Here is a 23352-nt window from a genome sequence, read left to right as displayed (position 1 = left end):
AAAAGGCGAGGAAAAATATCTGCATTGTGTGAGAGGCAAGGAGGCTGCAGCAGTTCTGTCTCTGTAGGGCTCGTTATTAATTAGCTGTGTGCACAGTAAGTGCTTCTCTGGAGAATGAATGAGGTGCCTCAGCCTCCCTCTGCAATCTTACCATTTGTCACAAAATTGGGGGGGAATGCATTTGGGATGGGTGGACTTAAGCCGCATGGGCTGGCATGAAGAAAGCCTCAGACCCTGCCAGATGGGTTTGATTGTGTGATTCAAAACTGGGGTCCTGCACCGATGGGTTTCTGATGTCCTTGCTGCAGTACGTGTCTGTTGCCAGTTCGCTTTTTTCCAATTACTGCAGCCTCGGATGTGACTGCAAAGTTGTGGGTTACATTCCTCTGCCAGGAAAGAATCCTGCAGAAATCTTGTATTCTTCCTAAAGTGGGCTTCTTGCAGTGAAACAGATTAAATTCAGCCCTGGCACGAGTCTGCTGAAGTTGAAGTGCTCCCGTTCAGTGTATTTCAGCTTCGCTAAAATCAATGGTGTTGCACAGGAAGGAATCAGGTCCTGTACTGTCACAAATTGCTGTGTCTCATCTCCCTGCAGTCTGACCAAGGGTGATGTTGGTGGTACCCAGCGCTGACATCTTGAGGGCTGGAATGCTCAGTGGTACCCAGCACTGACACCCGAGGGATGGTGATGCTCAGTGGTACCCAGCACTGACACCCAAGGGATGGTGATGCTCAGTGGTACCCAGTACTGACACCCGAGGGATGGTGATGTTGGTGGTACCCAGTACTGACACCCGAGGGCTGGTGATGCTCAGTGGTACCCAGCGCTGACATCCTGAGGGCTGGAATGGTCAGTGGTACCCACACTGACACCCGAGGGCTGGTGATGCTCAGTGGTACCCAGTACTGACACCCGAGGGCTGGTGATGCTCAGTGGTACCCAGCGCTGACACCTGAGGTCTGGAATGGTCGGTGGTGCCCACACTGACACCCCAGGGCTGGAATGGTCGGTGGTGCCCACACTGACACCCCGGGGCTGGAATGGTCAGTGGTACCCACACTGACACCCCAGGGCTGGTGATGCTCAGTGGTACCCACACTGACACCCCAGGGCTGGTGATGCTCAGTGGTACCCACACTGACACCCCAGGGCTGGAATGGTCAGTGGCTCCCAGCGCTGACACCCGAGATCTGGAATGGTCAGTGGTTCCCAGCGCTGACACCCGAGGGCTGGCTTCCCCTGTTGCCGGGCAGGCACAGGAAGAGGCGTTATTTGGGCTTGTCTGGGCTTGTTCAGGCCTGAGCCTGCCTTTGTCTTTGTGATCACAGGGATCCCAGTGGATCAAAGAGGATCTGCCTCTGCAATCTGCAGCTATTTTGCTCTCCCTGAGAGACCCCAGCAGTGAATCTACTAAACCAGAGCCTTTCTGGCCACCTCTGTCTCTTCAGGTAAGTGCAGGCTGTGTGTTGTACTTGTGCTGTCTGTATCTGCCTGTGTCACACTCTCTGCCAGCTTTTCTGCAGAGCTTTTCTTTCTTTTCTCTCTGTAGCCCCCTTTCTTCAAGCCCTTCATACACAAATGCACATTGAAGCTGGGGATACTGGTGAGTGCCTGGTTTTTGAGGGATCCAAGAAAGTAATAGCACCCAAAACCGCAGCTGTGTGTGTGCTCATACTGTCTGAATGTGCTCAGCTGCACCCGGGAAGCTGAGAATGCTGCTGAGCAGCCTGAGTGTAGTGAGCAGTAAGTGATTCGGTGAGTTAATTGTTTGGTTTCTACGTCCAGGAGACAAGGTAACTGAGTTAGTGTGGTATTAGGCACCCTGTGGTTCACTGCCATGCCTAGCATGATATAGGGGAACACAGAAGCTGGATGCTTAATCCTTTGCCAGGAGCCTGCAGCTGTCCCCCCCTCCTGCTCCGCTCAGCACAAACTGTCCTCTCCATCCTATTTTCCATCCTACCTCCAGTGTTGTTACCTGGTTCAACGTGTTTCCTCCACATTCCTTTTGTAATGGAAAGGATAAATAATACAGCTCAAATGCCGGTATCACCACACGGGGGACAGAGAGTCTGTTATGCTGTGTTTGGCTTTGTGTCCCCACTGTTCCTGTTCAGCTGAACCCTCTGTACGCGCCCCAAGGATGCTGGGTACAGGCAGCTCTGGTGACAATTGTCACCTTGTCACCTCACACTGAGTTTTGTCCCGCAAAGGAAAGTTAACTGACCTATTTTTGAGTAGCTTCAGAAAGCTGAGGCATGAAAAAATATTTGAGGAGCGATGTTGTCACAGTAACATGAGGCTGAAGTCACTGCTTGGGCAACTCCACTGGTTTTGGTGGAGCAGTGCGGGGGATGCTTGTTGCCCATTTAGGCTATAAAACCACAGGTTTTTGGACTGGCATGCTAAAGTAGACGTGGGGCTACTGATGTCTCTGACTCTGGGTTTGTGATCTATGGCTAATGTTTGTGCGTTGCTTGGTTAATGAGTCATGGGTGCTGAAGTGCGGTGTATAGTCCTCGGCAATCTGCAGTGCACTGGACTCTGCCCAGGCCTCTCCCAGGGCTCTGAATCAGCAGAACCTGTAAATAGCCGGGTGTTCTTAGGTTGTACTGGCTGCTGCGGAGGGGAGTCAGGTCAGGAAAGGGGCAGCCTTGGTTGGGGCTGCACACCATGCTTTGCAAATGCGCTGCTGGAAAGTACTTCTGTCTGTGGCATTCCTACCCAAAAAACGATGGCACTTATGTAGATGTAGCTCAACTGCTGCTCAGCTGCTCACAACTGTCAGCTGGTTGTGTACGCTCCAAAAGTACAACTCCTTTAAGACCTTCCCTAAGATGCTCTATGGGGAGAACCAATGTTTACGGTATTTGACAGCCCCATAACAGGTTTAATAAAACATTTTTTCTTCTGTTTAAACCTTTGGGTGATGAAGTTCACTTTGTGTTTTCTTTACATTAGATAAGATGTGGGGAGGGAATTGTGTAAAGGGCAGGGAAGAGGTAATATGCAGTAAGGTCAATGTATGATATATGACGGTGCGTCTGCTTTGTTGGTGACAGAAGTGCTGGGTGCTCTCCCAGCCAGTGGGACTGGACTGCCTTGGAGAGCTTGCAGTCCAGACTAAGATGCTGCTGCTGCACATCTCTGATCCCATCTGGGACAGAAGAGCTGGCGAAAAGGTAATGAAAGCTCTGTTAAATATTTTAATTGCAAGGAGAAGAACAGAATTTACTAGAATGGAGTGAGTAGAGGGCTTTTTTTTCTTCATGTAAAAGGAAAAGTGCAATATGAAAGAAAGAAGAAGTTGCACTGAATCTGGCCAAGAATGAATTGTTGAAGTCTTTGGAAGTAGGCGCAGGTCCGGTGTACTCTTGTGTGTGTGCACAGTATGGGGAGAAATTCAATAAGTGATATGTATATTAATTCCATGGCTTTATCTTGTTTTGATGTGGGGATTTAATATTGCTTAAGCCAGTCATATTAGCCAGGCCCGGGGAGATCCCAAAGAAGATTCACTTGGGTGAGATGTGGTTGATTTTAAATATGATGCCTTGTAAGGAATGGGAGGAGATGATCGCTCTAGATTTTCTTCATAGTATCCTTAACTGTACCATGTTTGATGGAGTTTTTGTGTCAGTATTTCTTGGAGTAGATGACTGAGTGACAGACATAGCTGTCCTGCAGATCTCAGTAATGTGATAACGTGAACTCCTTCCTGAATTTTCCCTGTTAGATCTGAGAGCTTTTGTGCTTCCTGCAGTGCAGAAAAGCTGGTGGAAAGAAGCTACTGAGAGTAGATCTGGCTTCCAGCTGCAACATGATCCCAGGGCTACAAAACTGCTGCTGCTTTTTCACTTGTCACCTGCAATAAGCTGAAAATAGCCTGTTACCCGAATGGCTGGGTGACTAGCTGAAAATCAGTCAGGTTAGGAACGTGGCTGTCCTGCAGTTCAAAATGCTAACTGATCTCAAACTAGGACTCTAACTTTTTCCCTGTCATTGCCAACAAGTGGAGTTTTAAGCACGATTTTTACCTGTCTCATGGTGTTTTACAGAAACAAATTGCTCGTGCTATCTATTCTCTCAGTTGTGCTCGTGACTCACTGCAGAGGTATTGTCCCGTTTCCTTATTAGCTGTGGGGCTGGCGGGACGTGGGGTGGAGTCGTAGCTGTATCAAGCAAGCCGGAACTGTCTGGGTTTGCAGCGAGTCTGAATCACCAAACAGGTGTCTGCACCTCTCCGGAGCCTCCGCTCACCTCGCTTGGGGTGCATCGGGTCCAGCAGCGAGAAGCTGGGGTCACCTGGGAGCCGAGGGGGACTCGGGTACCACTGCATCATCTGCTACCACAGACCTGTAAGAAATGGCTAAGTATCTTTCCTATCTATTCATGGCAATACATTTCATATGGAGAGTTTCTGACTAATAATAAAAGGTGAGAAGAGCTGTTAAGCAGCTTGTCCTGTGTTTGGGGAATTAGGATGCTCTAGGGAAGAGAAGAAAGTGATGGGAGAAACGTGATAATAACAATAAGCATTGCTAAGAGTCACAGCCTAGAGCCATTTTCTGGTTGATTTGGTAGCATATCGCAGGAGGTGCAGTAGAAGATGGGATAATACAGCACAAGTCTGAACATTTTTTGAGACTAACCCAAACCCCAGGGTCCACAAATCATAGGAGCTGTATCAAATTAAGTCAGAATTTATGAAATGTATTCTTATCTTAAAAAGGGAAACCTGTCTGTAAGGTTATGAGTCAGGAAAACAGACTGTATTTGGAGAGGCAAGACGCTTTCTCTCCTACCTGAAGGTTCATAATAGGAAAGACTGACACCTTCTTTGGGAAAAAGGAGAGAATTTGTTCTTGCTCTGCCACCACCACCGGTGCTTTGGTACAGCTTTAAGATGATTTTTCTCTAGGCCACCAGTTCGTCCTAGCAAGCATATTAGACTCAGCTAGACATTCCTTCTAATTCTGTGGTTTAGAAATAGGATTGACTAAAACAGCGTGTATAAAAGACATGGAGCATCTCGATTTAGTTATGAAGTTGAACTAGCTGATATCCAGGAGTCTCTTTGAACCTAAATCTTTCTGAAGTGTGAAAACTGTCATTTCATCTTTTTTTTTGGTCGAACTTTCTCCTGTTGCTGAGCTTCACCCACCAGTTTCACTATAATTCTTCAGGTACCAGCTCAAGGCTTGTGACTAAGTCGGCTTAAAACTCCACTTGTTGACAATAGGAGGATGACACAGTGCTGGCAATGAACTTGAAACCAATGTGCTTAATTAAATGAGGCTCATGGTATCACATATTTCAGCGATGACAAAATGATTGCTGCGGATCTTACCTGGCAGGGCTTTTAACCGTTCTTGGAATGCCGTATTTCCGTAACGGGAGAGGATTCCCATCTTTCACACCCACCAGCTGGTTTTAGAGAAGAGATTTCTTTATCGGCTGGTTCCTTGTAGACCATTCCCTGGAGCGGGATGTTTTCCTTGCGTGCAGTTAAGCGGTGCTGATGTGGCATGTGACACTCCCTCTTTTCTACTCTGGGTGTTGGGCATGGATTTTTTTGGGGCTGCCCTTCCTGTGAAGCCTGAATACAAGTCTGGTTTTGCTGCTCCATGTTCCCCCGGAGTGTTTAACAGTTACCTCCTTTCCTAAAGCACTAGGTAGCAAACAGCAGAGCGGAGCTAAAATGATTTGAAATATTAAAAGTAGAATCACCATCCTGCTGCATAGATACGAGGTTGTTCCCCAAAACATCTTTTCCCTGGCCTTATCATGCTTAATTTTTAGCGACTCAAAGGAGGGTTTTGCAGTTCCCAAAACAGCAATTCTGCAGTCCCGTGTGTCCTCAGAGGAGAATGAAAGATGAAGTATTATAGTATCTCCCTCTTCTGTACCAGATTGTTTTGCTCTCCTATAGTTGTGCTTGTCCCTGACCTGTTAATTGCCTTTGAGATAGTCTGGTTTGTTCTGATCCTGATGGGAAATGCTGGAGGGATGATTAGGTCATTGTTTAAACAAGACGGCTGGTTCCAGATTGGGTCACATTTTCAGGGCAAGAAGGTGGGTGCTGTTGTCAAGTCTTGACTTTTGATGTGTTGGAATTGTTTGCTTTTTTTTTCCTCAGGTGAGAAGGTTACGGTCAAGAAGTGATTTGTTAATTAATTGGTGCTGTCTCCTGGGCCGCAGGAATGGAACCTTGTTCTGTCATCGCTGTGCCTGGTGCGTATTGTTGTTCTCTGCTGTGCTGGTTTGATCGACGTGCAGTTACAGCTCTTCCCCTCCGTCAGTCTCCTTTGATATTATATAGAGGGCACGAGGTTTTCCCATCACCTGCACTGTCATCCTCTACAATAGAAACCACTGAACTTTATCTCATGGCTCTTGCAATAAACCAAACAGGTTTGTCTCGGGTTACTGTATGTCCTTTGAAAAAACATACGCGCCCAATTTCTGGCCATTCTGAAGACTCTGTGATAGCCAGGAGGTTGGAATTTTAACCTCTGCTTTTCAGTTCGAAGTGTTTCAATTCTTTCATTTGGTGCTTGTGCCTTTCTTTGCAGAATGGCAGGTTTCTGATACTTATTGGATGATCGAAAATATAGTTTTAATGTGACCAAGATGGAGTGAGAGCAAGAAAACTGAGTCTTAGCTCTCTCTGTCTTGCTATCCAAACACTGAGTTTTCAAACTTGTAACCCGGTGCATTAGGAGGGAGGACAGAATATACAGATATAGTGTTACTAGGGGATCACTGAAAGAAATAAGAGGCTGAAGAAAGCCAGTGAGTTTCTAGCCATGCAGCATGTTTTACCTTTACACACGTATGTTGCACAAGAGGCCCCCTGAGTAATAAACCTGCTTGTGAGGCTTTGATGAAAGGGTTAAGGAATTGCTTTGCCCTGAAGGTTGTGTCTTACATGTTCATGTGTTTCCAGGAACTGAGGATTGCAGGAATGCCAGATAACACCCTGTGTTGTGTATCTCAGGCTATTCCCCCCGTAAATCTCAAATGGCTTTGGTATAAATAAGTATTGCTCCCTTTTTCATTTGTTTTGCAGATGATTGTATTCCAAGTGAGTTCTCTTTCTAACATATCATATGCGTGACCTGAGAGCAGAGCTGTGCAGACAAGTGAACCCCCCAGGAGCTGAAAGTTTTGTGTCTTAAACTGTTAAGCATCTGGAAACACTTTATTGTCCCACTGTCTCTCTTGAGTGCTGTTGTGTGAAACGTGGGAACTCACTGCGATAAATACGATTGCAGACAAGTAAGCTGGGTTTATCTTGTTAATATTTGTAATTCCTAGAGGCCTTAACTAAGACTGGGGGTAAGGGGCAATTTATGGTTTTGAGCCTTCTCTTGCTTGAAAGCTCTTTTCTTTAGAACTGCTGCTGTTGCTTCATGGAGTCTTTCTTTGTCCCCAGACTCTTGCCTTTGGTGAATGAGAAGAAAGGATGAGCTCGAACAACCTGTCCTAACCTCCCTCCTTGCGCGATGCCAGCTGTGAGTGTTTCTTTGGCAGTGTCTTAGCTGGTTGTTGTGAGCAATAGTCAAGGAAGCAATCAGCAAGTATACTGCCCTAGAAGTGCTGCACATTGTTGGGCCTGCCTCAGATCTCTGTGGCTTGAGAGGTGGATGGGGATGCGGGCTGGGATGCTGCCCAGCCGTGCCGTGTTGCACTGGGGTGTCTGGTGGAGCACAGGGGTAACGTGAGAAACGCCACAGGACGCTTGATCACTGCATCAGAGACACGAGGCCAAGAAAAGAGAAGATAAACATGTTGCAAGTTACTTCGCTTTTTCTTTGTCCTTCCCACACACATCTTCCCGAGAGTAAGATATTGTTAGTAACGCTGCAATATTGCAACACTCGATATTGGGAGAAGGGGCTGTTTTTAGGAAGGATTAATCTGAGCTTCAACCTCAGGCTGATAATGACAAGCGAACTTGGCTTTGAGCCTAGTATGGGAGCAACTCGCCTGTAGTCACATATAGCCCATGTTAAACTCCTAATTTAAATTTGAAATGGAAAACCACCACAACACTTGGAGCACACTTTAATACATTGATTGTGCTGGCTTGATTCCAGCGGTGTAACTACATTCTGCCTGCAAAAAATTCTCATTGCTTCTGGCTTTTTCGAGAGCTCCTGGCTTGAGTTCTTGTGTGATCTATGCAGCCCGACTAGACATTTTTGATGCTACTGGCAAACTGCTTAAAATGACGAGGCATCTCTCCTTGAAGAAAGCAAAGCCATTGGGTTTGCTAAATGGATCTGGTACAGTGCTCTGGGGTGGGTGATGAGTGTTTTCTCTTTCAGCGGTTGTGTACACGTGCTCTGTGGTTCTGGTGCACTGGTGATGGGACACGGAAGGCTGCATAAATCCAGCAGGTTTTACACTGTCACACTTGCCTCGGGGCTGTTCTATCCCAATACCAAGCCTGCCAACAGCTGGAAATTTGTTACTCTTAGTGGTTGCCTGTCATGTTGGTCTGGTTGAAGAAGATAAGGGGACCGCATATTTCAGTCTCCTAAGAATCATGAGGAGCCAGGTCGGAGGAGCAGCTCACATGCCAGGATTAGTTGTCAGATGCTGAAAGGAGCCCTGTCCGCATGGGAGGGCATATTTCTGTGGGATGCTCAACAACAGAGGCAGAGGAAGCAGAACAAGGGTGTGTATTAATCTAGATGTGGCAGCAACAGAGAAAGTCACAGTACTTGGTCTTGCATAATCAGAATAGGAATTCAGGCAGCATTTGTTAAATCTGGAGGGCCTAGAATAGTCATAAAACTATGAAATTTTGCTTTGTACATATTCTTTATAGCTTCAAATTACTGTCTTGGCTACTTCAATCTATTTCAATTCTGCTTCTCCATGTGTAAAATGGTCCCACTGCACCAGACTTGCAGTGTGACCCTCCCATGTCAATGCCAGATTCCTCCTAGTTGACATGGCAGTACCTCGTTGTTCTTGTCACGGAGCTGTCTTGACCCCTGTGTTTGCCAAATAAACCCTTTCAAATCTCCGAAAAGTATTTTTCTGAGAAGAAAAGCCATGAGACTCAGCTACAGTGTCTGCACATATTTAACTGTCTTGTTGCCTAGTGTTCTTAGTAGACGCATAAGGAATGTATTTTCTTGTGGATTTTTGCTCAGTTCTTCTAAATCTATTTGAAGTTGTCGTCTGGAAGGGGCAGCTACTGAGAAATTGTTGTGAAGGTGATGACTTTGGATTTCTTGAGCAGCCCGAGATGTCTTTCCTTAATGCTCTATGGAAAGCTGTCTGTACTAGTGTCTATCCAAACCAGAATAGATGGGGTTAATGAAGTCAATTATTAGGTCCTTAATCTGCACCAGGGCTGCTAGAAATGTAGATTTCTGTCACATGCTAGAAAAAGCAACAAAGGACAAACAGGATTTTTGCCTCTCTCAGGAGTCTCTGAACCGCGTTCCCCCGGCTGCCTTTCGGTGAACCCCGGGATCAGCTGGTGGCTTAGGAAATGGTCTGGTTCTCCTGGAAATGAAGAGCTGGGGTGCTGGTAAAGCTGCTCTCTGGCTTCTTCTATCATGTTACAATTCCAGAGTTAGGTTTATGCTTCCAGAGAATCAGGTTTGTTACCTTTCGGCTAGATGTTCTCTTATACACGGTGTTCTGTATGGGAATAGCCAGGCTATGCAGACCTGCACCAGTGAAACGTTTTGTGCAATGTGTTTTAATTTTACATTCCTAGAGAAGGGGGTGGGAATTGGGGTCTTATTGCCCCCAGGCTGAGCCCTGAGAAGCCAATGAGTTCAAGAAACAGTCGGAGCGACTTTCTCGCAAGGAAATGTATGGTGATTTGAAAACTGAACCATTAAGGGGGTTTTGCCTAAGCTGAGACTCTAAAGACTGATTTTTTTTCCTGGTTATTTATTATTTCTGTACACATCTACTTTTTTTAAATGGGTGTGATGAAACTGGACTCTTAATTTTTTCCCAGGCTCCTACTTGAAACTGCCTCTATGTCAGCTATGGGCATGAGGCAGGGGTGGCAAAAGGTGACCAAGGTCCCTCTGTCGGTGTCAGAGCCATCTGCCTTCATCAGAGATGGAGATATGGTGGAGAAGCACCTGCTAGATCAGGACAAATATCACTGCCTGGAACAGCAGTGACCTCTTGTGAGGATGGCTGGTTATGCCGGCACTGGAGCGAGATCATTCTGTTGTAATTATGTCTGTGGCCTCTAAGTGAATGCGGTAAAGGGAGCTCGAGTTCTCTTGGCTGGGTACCGGGAACAAGCAGCTATAAATGGTGCTGAGTCTTCTTTGCATGTACGTGCTCTGAAGCTGTGATGTGAAATAGGGCCCTGTGCTTTAAGAGCATCCAAAGGTGAAATTCTGAAATGAGAATTTTAAGTTTGTATGTTGCTTTATGGTAAGCTAGTGGCTTAGATTTTTACTTCTCTCTCCTCCGAGCTACACACGTCTTTGAGTTGTCATGTATCTCTGCGCAGTTTTCACATATTTCTAGTCTCCGGACAACTGCAGATTCCATAGGATCGAAGGTAGGAATGTGTGTCTGGGCAGAGACAGCTGCACCGCTGCCCTGCAGTTGGAAGGTAACTATATCAGGATGACAGGAATGTCACTGAGATGCTGGGTGGGGGGCGTCTTGCCCATGCAGATGTCAAGAAAATGAAAGGCAGTAGGAATTTTTAATTACGGAGTGGCAATAGTGTAAAACTAGAGTTCATTCGAATACTAGTTACAACTGTACACAGTTGTAAAATTGTGTGTTCTAAATACAAGACTGATCAAAAGAAGTGATGTAAAATGTTGAGAACTCGGTGTGGGAGTGTGAAACTGAAAGGGCGCCATGCCTGGAAGTGATATGCAAACACTGAACAGCTTTGAAAGATGTTTGTCAGATGTGTTTTGTAGGGTGTGTTAAGATGGCTTTAGGGTGCTGAGAGCAGCTTGGATGGGGGATAAGGCACCTGGCTGTACAGGGCAGAATAAACCTTGTTAACAACTGGGTTCAGCAGGGATCCCTCATGGCCAGGGAGATGGGAAATGGTTAAACAGTGTAAAAGAACAAGACACCTGAAACAATAACAGTGTCCTTAGGAAACCCAGTACATCTCAATCCATGTCAAAGGTACAAGGAACCAGCTGTCTGTGTGGAAGCCGCTGAAGTATCAGGCAAGTTGGAAGCAAACGAGGATAAGCTTTTGACTTGTAAATTCTTTGGAGGGAGAGGGGAAAGCACATTCCTACCTCATGATAGCAAATACTGGATTGTGTCTGCTCATCGTCTTCTGCTTCACAGGGATGCTGCAAGAGTTGGTGCTGGCGTGTTTCAAAGTAAAGCATGTGGAAGGTAAAGATAACGTGGGTGTCACCTGGGGAGGGTTTGCTGGCCGGGTAATCTGTGCTCCTGGGTGTCTGACCCGCTCTATGTCCTGGGAGTTCTGCGAATGGCGGTACACGCAGTTCTGGCCGGGGCAGGCTGGGAGCTGTGCCCTCCCCTCGGGGAAGGGGTCAGCTGTGCCTTTTGGGATACAACAGTTGAAATAAAACAGCTTTTATTGCTGAATCGGCTCCTTCTGTCACGTTGCACCAGGTGATCGCGGCGGGTTGGTTGGTTTGTTTCTAATGTAAAGAAGTTGTTTCGGGGCGGTTGGGGACGCCGCAGGTTCTCTCCCAGCGCCCCGGCGGGAGCGGCTCCGAGCCCCGGGCAGCCGCAGGGATTTCCTCCGGGGACCCGTGCCGGGGGGGCCTGGCTCACATGACGGGGCGGGCCGGGCCGGGCTCCCGTAGCCCCGCATTGCTCCGCCGGCTCCCGGGCTGTGCCCCGCCTCGCTCCTGCCCTGTCATCCCTTCCCTTCCCCGCAGCGGGTGTCTGTCTGTCCGCCCCCCGCCTGGCTCTCCCTCCCTCGCCGCTTCGCTGCCGGGACAGCCGCCGTGTCCTTGTCCCCGTCGGCCGGCATGCCGGGGCCTCTGCCCCCCACCCAGCTGTACACCTCGGAGCGGGTGGTGGTGCTGGTGTCCTGCGTGCTTTCCTTCCTGGGTTCCAGCCTCCTGGTTTGCACCCATGCCCTGTGGCCGGAGCTGCGGACTCGTCCGCGCCAGCTCCTGCTGTACCTGTCGCTAGCGGATCTCCTCTCAGCCCTCTCTTACTTCTACGGGGTGCTGCAGGACTTCGACAGGACCTCGTGGGACTGCGTGCTGCAAGGCGCCCTGTCCACCTTCTCCAACACCAGCTCCTTCTTCTGGACCATGGCCATTGCCCTCTACCTCTACATCACCATTGTGAGGGGCTCGCCCACGGGCACAGGCTTGCTCTACTGCTTCCATGCCGTGAGGTGGGTGCTGTCCCGTGCCCCCGCGAGAGCAGGAGGTCTGGACCCCATGGGTGCCCACCCTGCGGCCAGGGGCCACCGTGTCCCGCTCCGTGGTGAAGCACTTGGATGGTTGCTCAAGTCACCTGCTCTGTTCTTGAGGATAGCGTGTCCTTCTCAAGTTCCTTTTAAACGGGAATTTTGCTGTCGTTTAACTAGCCCTGCTTATGTTTCTCCCTCCTAAGAGAAGAAATGGAGATGTAGAAAACTTAAATTTTGCTTAAGGTCACATAGAAAAATCTCTGGCAAGAGATAGTGACTCTGAAAATCCTGGCTTCTGCTTTCCCTTCCCTCCTACAAATAACATCATGAAACTTGTGTTTGCAATACCTGTCTGCTGCTAAAACTCCTGTGTTTGGGATCTGCTTCCATGGGTTCCTGTTTTCCCCGTGTCAGCCTGCTCTGTAGATCCTTCCCCTCTGCCCAGGCAGGTTGCTGTAATTCAATACTCATAGAAGAATGTAGCCGACAAGTGAGGAGGCTGCTAGAAAAGCACTCTGAAGGTTGTTTTGGTGTGTTTGATGGAAAGCAAGACAAACCAGACCACAGTGTAGCTTTGTGTCTCAGTTCTGCTATTTAGCAAGCTGATTTTCCACATCATGTTTAGTAAAAGCTTTAATTATGCAATTTGAGCTTGTGGAATCATGTGCTGAGCAAAACAGTGATCCTTCAGTCCTCTGTGCTGCCAAGCTTTTGCAATAAATTATAAGAGGAATGATCTGCTTAAAAACAAAAAAACTCAGGGCAAGTAGTGAGTTTTCTTTGGTTGCTTAATCAAATATTTGTCAATATTATTTGTCAATATATTTTCAAACAGCGTAATTTGGGAGATGATTGAGCTAGAGTTGAGTCCAGGGAAAGGTGGGCCAGCAAAAGACATCAAGGCCAGGTGTGAATCAGAGGAACCTCAATTCCTGCCCTACCTCTTCTAGTTATTGCCTGACAGCCTGAGGAAGCCCCAGGTGCTGGTACAGTTAAAATAAGATGCAGTGAGACAGTGAAGTTTGGGTTATTTGGCTTCAAGTGGATAGAATTGCACTATAAGAATTATGGAGAGGATGGAGTGCCAGTGAACTACCACGTGTTGCTTAAAGAACAGGAAAAAGGAGTCTGACTTCTTCATGGGTGTGCTGTCTGCATCAGGCTGCATCAAAGACCAGATGCAAATCTGGCCTATTCTTCATGTTCCTGTCTGCTAATCACTGTTGTGTGATCTTTATCTGTAACTTCTCCATTGGGTTTCATGCTTCTCAGCCTCATCGGCTATGAAGTGTGGAAAGAAAGAGGCAGATTCACTGAAATAATGTTGGCTGTAATCTGTGCAGTCTTAAAACTGTAAAAATCCCTGAAGATTGCTCTGACCTTGCAGCAGAGGAAAGGAGTGAACACTCCTGAACAGGCAGCTTCCTCTGGGTGGGTTTCTAGGTTTATTGTCATCTCTTCATAGTCAAAATAAATGCCATCTTTTGGTCTTGGTACAGATCAGCTGCACTTGCTGTGTTTAAGAGCTGATATAGATGGCTTTCATCAAAGATCTATTGCTAGTTCCTGCGTTGTAAATGACTCCTGTGTTCAAACCTTCCTCCTGCTTTATGATCCGTTTGAGAAGCCAGAAAACAAGAGAGGACCTGTTCTCTGCCCATCCCCTTGTGACACATCCTCTCCTTTCCTTCCCTACGCTTTTATTACCTGAGCACTCAATCATAAAATCACACCCAGGACATGGTGCTTGCAGGTGGCTCCACCTCACACTTCTCAGTGCTTTTCTGCAGCGTTCTTAGCCCAAAAATCCCTTCGTGCCATGTGGAGAGGAGCTGCTGCAAGCCTTACCAAAAGATACGAGTATATACATTAATTGCAGAAGGCAGGTGAGGGAGGAGAGGACAAAAGGAAAAATGGCAAAGGGTGGGTGATGTTTTAAGGATTTAAAGATAAGTTTCCAGCATTTTTGTCTAGGCAAGAACCTGGGATGTGTAGATATATATATATTTTTTAATTTTTTCCCCCCTCCTTGCTTTATATGTTGCTAATCCAGTCATTGAGTGACCATTGTGTGAAGTCATCCTGAGAGACACTTTTGGAAGGGATTCAAGGCAGGATGGAGTTTTTAATGCATGTTTCCTATTCACAAGCAGTTACTCACGAGGGTCAAGTGTGGGTATAGATGAATGAATACTCCTTTAATGTTGAGTATTACCAGAGACTGTTTGTTCTTTAGCTGAGTGGAGCTGTCTAAATATGTGTTGGAAGTCAGTACCTGAAATTTCTCGTTAGGGAAATGAGGATGTCACGCTGGATGTGAAGCCTGTCAAACAGGCTCGTTCCTTGTTCATTCATGTGGTAACACATCCACCTCTTCTACTGCTTCACTAGAGAACTACAGGCTCTGGTTTTGTTTTGAACTTGTGTTGAGCTCAGACCAGCTTTGCAAGCAAGCTCACAGTTAGCTTTGAAAATATTTATGTAGTTGTAAGGTGCAAGTTCTGGCATCCAGAGCGTGAATTTCCAGGTTACCTCACTTGTTCTGGATTTCCAAATATCAAGTATCATTTACCGGGGTAATATCATCTTTGCTGTGAGAGTACTGGGTCCAAACTCAGGGTGAGGAATGGACCAGAACCCACCTTGGGATTGTTTCTTGCTTTGCTTTTGCTGTCCCTCTGAAGTGTTTGCATTTCATGGTCAGGATATGCAGATGGTTAGAAGCATATATACACTTCAAAAAATATATATAAATATATATATATCTTATATATTGTGCTCATAACTATGCATATACATGTATATATGCACACATGTCCATGGAGTACTTGAGTACTTTGGTACTGCAAACTGTTTGCAAACTCTTCATTAGCTTGGATCCTTTTCTTTCTGGTCTTTACATATGCCTTGATTGTATAATATTCTGATTCTTCTGTTCCTCCGTTCTTCTAGACGGATATGAAACATTTATATTTTCTAGTCCTTGGGAATCTGTTATTTTGGGGTTTCTTAAGAAAAACCAAATCACTGGTCTCAGTTCTGCTTTCCAGTTTACTGAACTGGAGATGAAGAAGTTCGCTGAAATGGCTGTTGACTATCCAGATTCTTTCTAACTTCATGCTGAGTTTGTAATCCTTTGTCCTTGGTGTTGGTTGTAATCAATGCAATACACTATTTCAGTGCAAATTCCTGCCTAATGTGTGGCAGTTTTCTTCCACATTCTTCCTTTTGCTAGTTAGATATATGAAGATTTTTTTAAAGTCCCTTACCTACTCATACGTTCTTTCCTACTGTCTGTACGTACTTACACTGTTCTATTTGATGTCTATACGTGGGAGTTTGACCTGGCTTTATCTTCTCATACAGTTCTTTCAGTTTCAGGTCACTCTGGAGATCATTATTTAGGCAAATTAGTTTTTAATACAGTTCCTTTTTCTCGGTGCAGGACTCACTGGGGCTTGTGTCCCTCAACATGGTTTCGTTAAGGAAGTGCCAGTTCTCTTGAATTCTTCACCCACGCATGGTCCGTTCTTCAAGTGTACAGAAACTCGAATCTCTTTGAATCCCTAACCCTTGTTTCCACGCAAATCACCGTCTTTGCCACAACGAGCCTTGAGTTGTGTAGAAAACGTTATGGCGGTGGCGATGTTTGGAATGTTTTTAGAAAGCCTGCTCTGATAATAGCACAGGGAGGGCTTCCCAAAGCAGGACTGTCCTCAAATAACAGCACCGGCTTGGATTAGCACTGGCTGTTCTGAACCGAACATTGAAACAAAATGTTCTGAACATGCTAAAAGGTTGACACTGATTTTTTTTTCACAGCATTATATTGACTTTTGTGAGTAGGTGAACCCAGACATTAAGAGTAGAAAATGGAGTATTTTTGAGATCTCATATCATAGGATTATCTCCGATTTTTTCAGCTGGGCTGTGGAATTTGGGATGATCTGGTCTGGGCAGCTGCTGGCTGCCCACAGAGACTGTTTTTAGGAGGAAGATCCTTCTTGTGTTCTCCGCTCCAGGCTGTGGGTGAAAGAGAAGCGTGAACCAGGGAGGCAACGAGAGCGATGTGGAGATGGTTTTGGTTTCTTTGCATCTGGATGGACCAGCGAGGTTACGCTGGAAGCTCAATCTGAGCACTCTCTGAGGTGTTTGTGCCATTTACTCAGTGTCCCTTGTCCCTCTTAAGGATCCACAGAACCCTTCTCTGAGGATGAATATGGGAAGGGCGGGTGATGCATTCGGTTGGATGCAGGGCAGTGTTTCCATCGAGGAGTAACGAGTGAGTTGTACATCATAGGCTGGGGCAGGCCTGTAAAGCCCTGGGTATTAACAGCTCCCGAGAAAGGACTGAGTATTTTTACATTTGGGCTCCTGGAATTTTTCAGTTCTTGCTCATGGCTTTTTTGTGGGCAGCCCAAGGTGCTGAGCGACTTAATTAATGTATGTCACCGCAGTTATTTTTCTTCTAAAGGCTTCCCTATACTCTACTCCCTTTGCCTCTACTGCCGAGAGAGAAGCCAAAGCCAAAACACAGCTCCAGATTATGTGAATATGGCTCCTCTTTGCTCTCTTAGTTTTGTTGCTGTTACTGCCAGTGCTTTTCCTCAGGAAGAAACTTGCCTTTTGTCCTTCAGAAACTATCCTTTTGCTCCCAAAATACTGACTGCACCTCCATTTAAAAACAAAACCACTGATGGAACGAAATTGTGGATCCTTTATGTGCCAAGCGCAGCACAGGAATCAGACCGTGGGCTTCGGTTGCTCGTGTTCTGAAAGCCATGAGTTGGCCAGTGGGACTTAAACTGAGAATGTTCCTGGCTTAACCTTGCTCTTTGTGTTCTCCCCTCAGCTGGGGGGTCCCCCTTGGCATTACGGTGGCGGCGGTGGCGCTGAGGAAGATCGGCTACGACGCCTCCAATGTTTCCGTGGGCTGGTGTTGGGTCAACCTGGACGCAGAGGATCGGGTCTTGTGGATGTTGTTAGCGGGGAAGGTTTGGGAGATACTGGCCTATGTGACTCTGCCGGTGCTCTACATTCTCATCAAGAAGCACATTAATAGAGCGGTGAGTATTTTGTGGCTTTCAGCTTAGGTTGCGGAGTTCCTCTGTCATTACACCCTCCTGTGCTCTGAAGGTTTTGCATGTTTAAGAGCGACACAGGCAGGAATTGCTTCATATCCCGCTGAAATGCATCCAGTCCTGGGAGAGGCGGGTACACCTGACTGAGCCGCCCGCGGCATCGGGACACGGTGACTTGGCATAAGAAGATTGTAAAAGCCTTTTGAAAACTTAAGGGGTTATGGGATGTACATGAGTGAAATGTAAACACTACAGTACAAATTTAAACAAGATGTGAAGGACAAAATTCAGCTTTAATCAGTCTTCCACAGTTCCGCTTGTACCAAGCCTGAGATTGGCATCTGGATTTATCTAACCTCAGTCACTTTAGGATCACTAATGATAGTTTGCTTATGAATACCTATTTTGCACTAGCAGCATGAAGCCCCATTTGGGAGTCTGGGCACTACAGCATTAGGCACCAGACGCATACTGATGTTCAGCATCGTGTCCCAGCAGCTGCTCTGTGCTGTGTTGACCTGCTCCTCCCCATCCAGAAATCACAGTGCACCCAGTAGCTTCTGCCATAGGATATCTCCAACCACCCTGATCCAGGGCACAGATCCCTGTTTTTGTCTATGTGTACTGGTATAGGTTTGCTGGCTTGTCTAAATCGATGGAAGCCGTTTGCTGACAGTATGTGGTAGAAATCAGGCAGCACGTTCTGCACAAACATACTGAAGAACTGGTTCACGTGGCTGTGAATTCCATGTGGAACTTGCTGGCTGTGGCCGTGATAGGAGCCAAAAGTTTGAATGGCTTGAGAACAATGAGCCAGACTGCTCCAAACATAAACATATATATATATATATATACCTTCCCAAGGCCAAACCCTTAGCTGGGTATTTACGAAGTGTTTGCCAGCAGCAATGGGGGCCAGGCCACGGGACCAGCAAAACTATTTACTGGAGCACTGTGTTTTTTTATATTGTTGCCACCTGGTTTCTCAGCAACTACGATGTTTGTTAATATAAAGCTTTAGTGGGACTCTGATAAGGCCCAGATATCTTTTATTTGCTATTCCTTGGCTTCAGGAATGTTTGCATTAGCAAGGGCAGAATGTGGCTGAAGACTGGTGCTCATAACCGTGTCACTTTTAACTTCCCAGAAGATGCAAAAATATAGTTTGCTTTGGAAAGAACCCCTGGAGCTAAATGTCCCATGTGTGCAGATCTTTTGTTCACGTTTTTGTCTCCCACCGCCCACGGAAGCACGCAGATCTCTCCGAGTATCGCCCCATCCTCTCAAGAGCACCTGCATTGCAGCCCCGGACTTCGGTAGCAGATAAGAAATTGATCCTCATCCCAATCATCTTTATCATCCTCCGCATCTGGAGCACCGTACGATTCGTTCTGACCCTCTGTAACTCCCCTGCAGTGCAAAACTCAGTCCTGGTTGTCCTGCATGTAAGTATTTGCCAGGAAATACATTAGAAGGAGGATGCAGGAGGGCGATAAGGCTTTGCTACTCTTAATATCGCTTTTTTTGTTGTAGGATACAGCACGTACAGTTAAAAATGTGTGTTGCAAAACATCTGCTCCCTTCTGGCTAGCGCTGTCTGGGATGCTCAGCAAGAGCTATTAATATTTCAGCAGCATCTAGTGGCTACAGAGAATAACTGCAATAAAAGTGATGGGCAATGCCGGCTGCTGGCAGGAAAAGCAGGCTCAGCCCAGCAGTGCTGGCTGTCTGTCCTTCTGCAGGGCTCAGCCTGCTCCCCTGCACCAGGCTACAGAAACAGCAACACAACAGCCGTCTGGGCTGCTGTTGGGTGCCAGGCTGATATTTCTGGAGCTATTTTTCTCGCTTAGGTGGAAGCTGCTGGCTGTCGGGCAGTATTATAGCTGGTCTGACGCCGTCTGCTCTCCTCTGGGGGTGCCTGTAGGAACAGCACTGGTTAATTCTTCTTCTTGCCCTTGCAGGGAATCGGTAACACGTTCCAAGGAGGTGCCAACTGCATTATGTTCGTCCTCTGTACGCGGGTGGTCCGGACTCGGCTGTTTTCCTCCATTTGCTGTTGCTGCTACAATGAGCTGGATTGGCCTTCGCAAAGATCAAACAGCTCCTGGCAGCGCCCAGAACCCCACAAAGACAAGGATGTGCCAGGTCCGGAGCGGACGAAACCTCTGCTTTCCAGCACCTGAGCTGGGCTGTCGCATCTCGGTGTGGATTTCGCTCTCGGTAAATATGTAGCATGAGTTTTTCCTCCCTCCCTGCCTGTGCACAGTGTGTGGGTGGGAACAGCTGTCAGCAGCTCTCTCCATCATGCTCCTTTGGGGTGAAACTGTTTATAGAACCCATCTACTCGCCTTCCCTGTGTGTCTGTTACTCAAACCTGTAAAATGAGGAAACAGACCCCAGTGCTGTCTGGCCCACAAGGACAGGACCCAGCGAAAGCTGAAGAAGAGGAATTAGTGGCTCCTTCTGATGTAAAACCCCATGCACACATACATTTCCTCAGTATTGCACAGTTCAGATGTACTTAGCGCTCCAATTATTCCTCTGCCTTTGGAGCCAGCCCCAAAAAGAGGAAACAAAATTGTCACTAACTTGGCTTAAGGGGAAACAAAACACCAAAAACACAGAAAAAACAACCGCCCCCTCCAAAAAACATTATCAAAACACATTCTGTTCTCTGTGAAGATGACTCTGAATTCCTTCCTGCCAGGCATGGGCTGCAGGATTTTAGCTCAGATGTTTCGGAAGGTGGCTGAGGTTGGGGTACCTCGCTGTGCTTTAAGGAATGGGTCCATCGGGGCTGTTTGCAGCTGCCGCAAGGTGATGATGTCCCTGCCTTGAGCTGCAGCCAGCCTGTTCTCCTGGCTCAGGACCAACCTGGCTGCAGGAAGATGGGCCAGTCCTGGATTTGAACTCTGCTTTGTTTTTAGCAGGTCCGGGATCATCCCAGAGGGACTCAGCCTGGGGAGAAGCACCACTGGAGTGGCTGAGCCAACAGAAGAGGTGCATGCAGATACCAGCTGCTTTGGTCTTGAACTTTGCTCAGGATCCTCTGGAAGACACTGTTTGGCTGTACTCCGACATTCTGGTCTTCCCTCCTTCCCCTCTCCCTCCACTCTACATCTTAATTGTTTGGGGTGTTGCTTTTCTGTCTGACAAGGCCAAATGTGTTGTGAGTTCTGGGATGATCAAATGTCACGGTGACAGGAAAACTTTAGTAGCTGCTGAATAGGACTGTCCTGGGCATGGATTTCAGTCCTGGTGCGTGAGGCCTTCCAGGGAGCTCCAGACCGGCTCCTGTTCTTCACTTGAATGTGGGCAATAGTGTCCAAACACGCTGCTTTTGTGGTGGTGATGGAGGGTTCCTCTTGATGGTTTATTCCTCCTCCTTGGTGGCCAGGGGTTGTCATCATCAGGGTTTGTGGTGCAGCATGTTTGTTGCCTCCTGGGGAAACCTGAACTCTGCAGACTCCAATGATGCTCGGGGTCCCTGGATGTGCCACCCGGCGTCCCACAAGGACATCCCGCCCCAGCAGCAGGAGGTGCCTGCACGTGTCTGAACGCCACAAGTCCCCTGCTCAAGCACAGGCAGCACTCGGTTCTTGCTTTGGGCGCGTTGTATTGGAGCTGGGGAAGGGGTGGTTTTTTGTTTGCTCTTTGGAGGTTGTGTTTTACCTTATTTATAGCTCCTTATTTGCTTGGTTTTTAGACATTTTCTCCAACTTTTACAAAATAAAGTTTTATTCTTTACCAAGATGTTGTGCTGGCATGTCGTGGTGGGTCTCAGCACCTTGGAGAATTTGGATGAGAAACGGTTGCAAGATCTTCCTTCAGGTTTCTTTTGTGTCTACCTTAAAGACTAAGGCATGTACAGAGAGACAAATCCCTCCTACCTATTTGTAGATACCATCCTCTTCCTATCTTTTTTTATATGTATAGAAATGTAAACCTTTCATGAGTCTGAGCAACCAGTTCACCCATGTGCGTTGTTGTAGTTCACTTTACCTGGCCTATTGCTGTGAACTGTGCACAGAGCTCTGAGAATTGCGTACACGGGTCTTGTTTCCCTCAGGCTCAGTTGACCTTACGGGCTGTGGCTCTTGGCTATGTGAGATTACAGATGTTGTGTAATCATGAGATTACAAATTGCACTTTCTCCGGACGAGGCCAGGCTGTAAGGTAGGTGGGACTAATGTTGAGGAGAGCTGGTGCCATCCCAGGACTTGCCCATATAAAGAAAATCAAGTCATTGTGGGGGAAAAAACCCTGTGGTGTGGGCAGGCTGAGCATTGCTTTGTAAGTTGTTGCGTGAATGGATTAACTTTCCTCAGAATAGATTCAAATTTTGGCTGGACGCAGCCAAGACCCTTGTGCAATAAGTGGTGCTGGACCGTGGCTGTATTCCCAACTGAATAAGGGACAGGAGGGCCGCACGATGCTTCCCATCTGGGATATCTGCTTTTATTCGCTGCAAACTTAACTAGTTGATGTGGGCAGTGCTTTCCCCAGGCAGGAGTTGGTGAGGACTTGGTGAGTTCACCTCTAATGTACACACACTACCACCACTGTTACACTACTTACCAGTACTGCTGATTACTTACCAGTTACTTACCAGTACTGCTAATTCTGATGCTGGTCATTGCAAAATCTTGTTCTCCTTCTTTCCTTTTTTGTCTTCTTGCCAAGCCTCGAGTCTGATTGTGCCAGATGATCCCTGGCTTCAGGAGTGACCCAAGGTTCTGCAGTACAGGGGGAGCTGGACAATGTCTGTTTTACTTAAAACCTACAAAATTTGTGTTTTGTGAACCATCTATTTGCAAGAAAAGGATAAATCTTCTTGTTGCTAAAGCAGAGGAGCATCGTAAGTGATTTCTGGTTGTGCCACTACTATCTCATCATGAAGAACAGTTACAGAGGTGACACCAAGAGTATGTACATACAGGCAAATAATTAATTACTTAAATTATTATTTCACCTCGAAGGCCCAGTTGTAGTTCAGGACTGTGTATGGTATTGAATTAGCCTTGACTGAACATGCAGTTCCTTCCCAAAATTGCAGGCGAAAAGGCTGCTAATGTCACTCTTTTGGATATATATATGTACATATATATACTGTGGGATGTGTCCTGATAAATCTCCTTACGGCAAGCATTGCAACCAGCATTCTGCAGTGTGGCTGATTGCCAGCTCCTCGTCTGACCAGCGCTTTTCTATAGCTCACTGCTGATGTTCTCCAGCAGATTTATTTTCCTGGAAACTAAGCTTCTCCTCTTAATTATTTTTGCTGAAGATAGCAGGATTTCATAGGATCCAGCTTTGGGCTGGGTGTAGATAGATCCCTGCACACATGTGGGAACTCTTACCGTGGGGTGGACAAGTGCAGAGCTGAGTTAATGTCCTCAGGCAAATGTCTCTGGGGTGAAGAGCAGACGTAAGAAGCTTCATATGTGCTGTAGCTAAAATTGAAAATGTGCTTGTAAAATGGTCTCTTTTTACTTGTTACTGGCTCAGTTCTTTGCCCAATTCCAGCAGGATTTCGGCTGTTGAAGTTGTACCCCCACAGTTGCTTTGAAAACCCGAGAAGTTAATTCATCACACTCTCTCCTTTCATTGATTTTTTCCAGTGCCAATTTCTACCTTACGAATGTTGTTACCAGGTTCTTGCTTTGACTGGCAAATATTCAAGCCGTTCAGCTGCCGTAAGCAAATATTTAATCTGATAAAGGATTTCTGATGGCAAACATACACGTCCTGTTGGATTTCTGTATGTGTCAAGATTATTCCTTCAAGTTCAGGGAAAAAGTTTAAAGACCGTGGTAGAGAATTCCCCTTTCTTACCATTCCTGATTATCAGAGTGGCTGTCACTCTGCAAACAGCTCCCGGCAGAATTATACCA

General features: G+C 46.8%; 1 protein-coding gene across 1 annotated transcript; it reads left to right on the top strand.

Moving 5' to 3' along the window:
• Positions 1–11982: 11982 nt before the first annotated feature.
• On the top strand, positions 11983–19641 carry GPR157 (G protein-coupled receptor 157; the record flags this gene model as incomplete). Its single annotated transcript, XM_080358934.1, has 4 exons — positions 11983–12359; positions 17230–17443; positions 18709–18903; positions 19420–19641. The coding sequence occupies 4 exons, from the start codon at positions 11983–11985 to the stop codon at positions 19639–19641; spliced, it is 1008 nt and encodes a 335-aa protein (XP_080215060.1).
• Positions 19642–23352: the final 3711 nt, after the last annotated feature.

Source organism: Nesoenas mayeri (assembly GCF_963082525.1).
Source record: "Nesoenas mayeri genome assembly, chromosome: 24".
Lineage (NCBI taxonomy): Eukaryota > Metazoa > Chordata > Aves > Columbiformes > Columbidae > Nesoenas > Nesoenas mayeri.
This window is presented reverse-complemented; position numbering and strand designations above follow the sequence as displayed.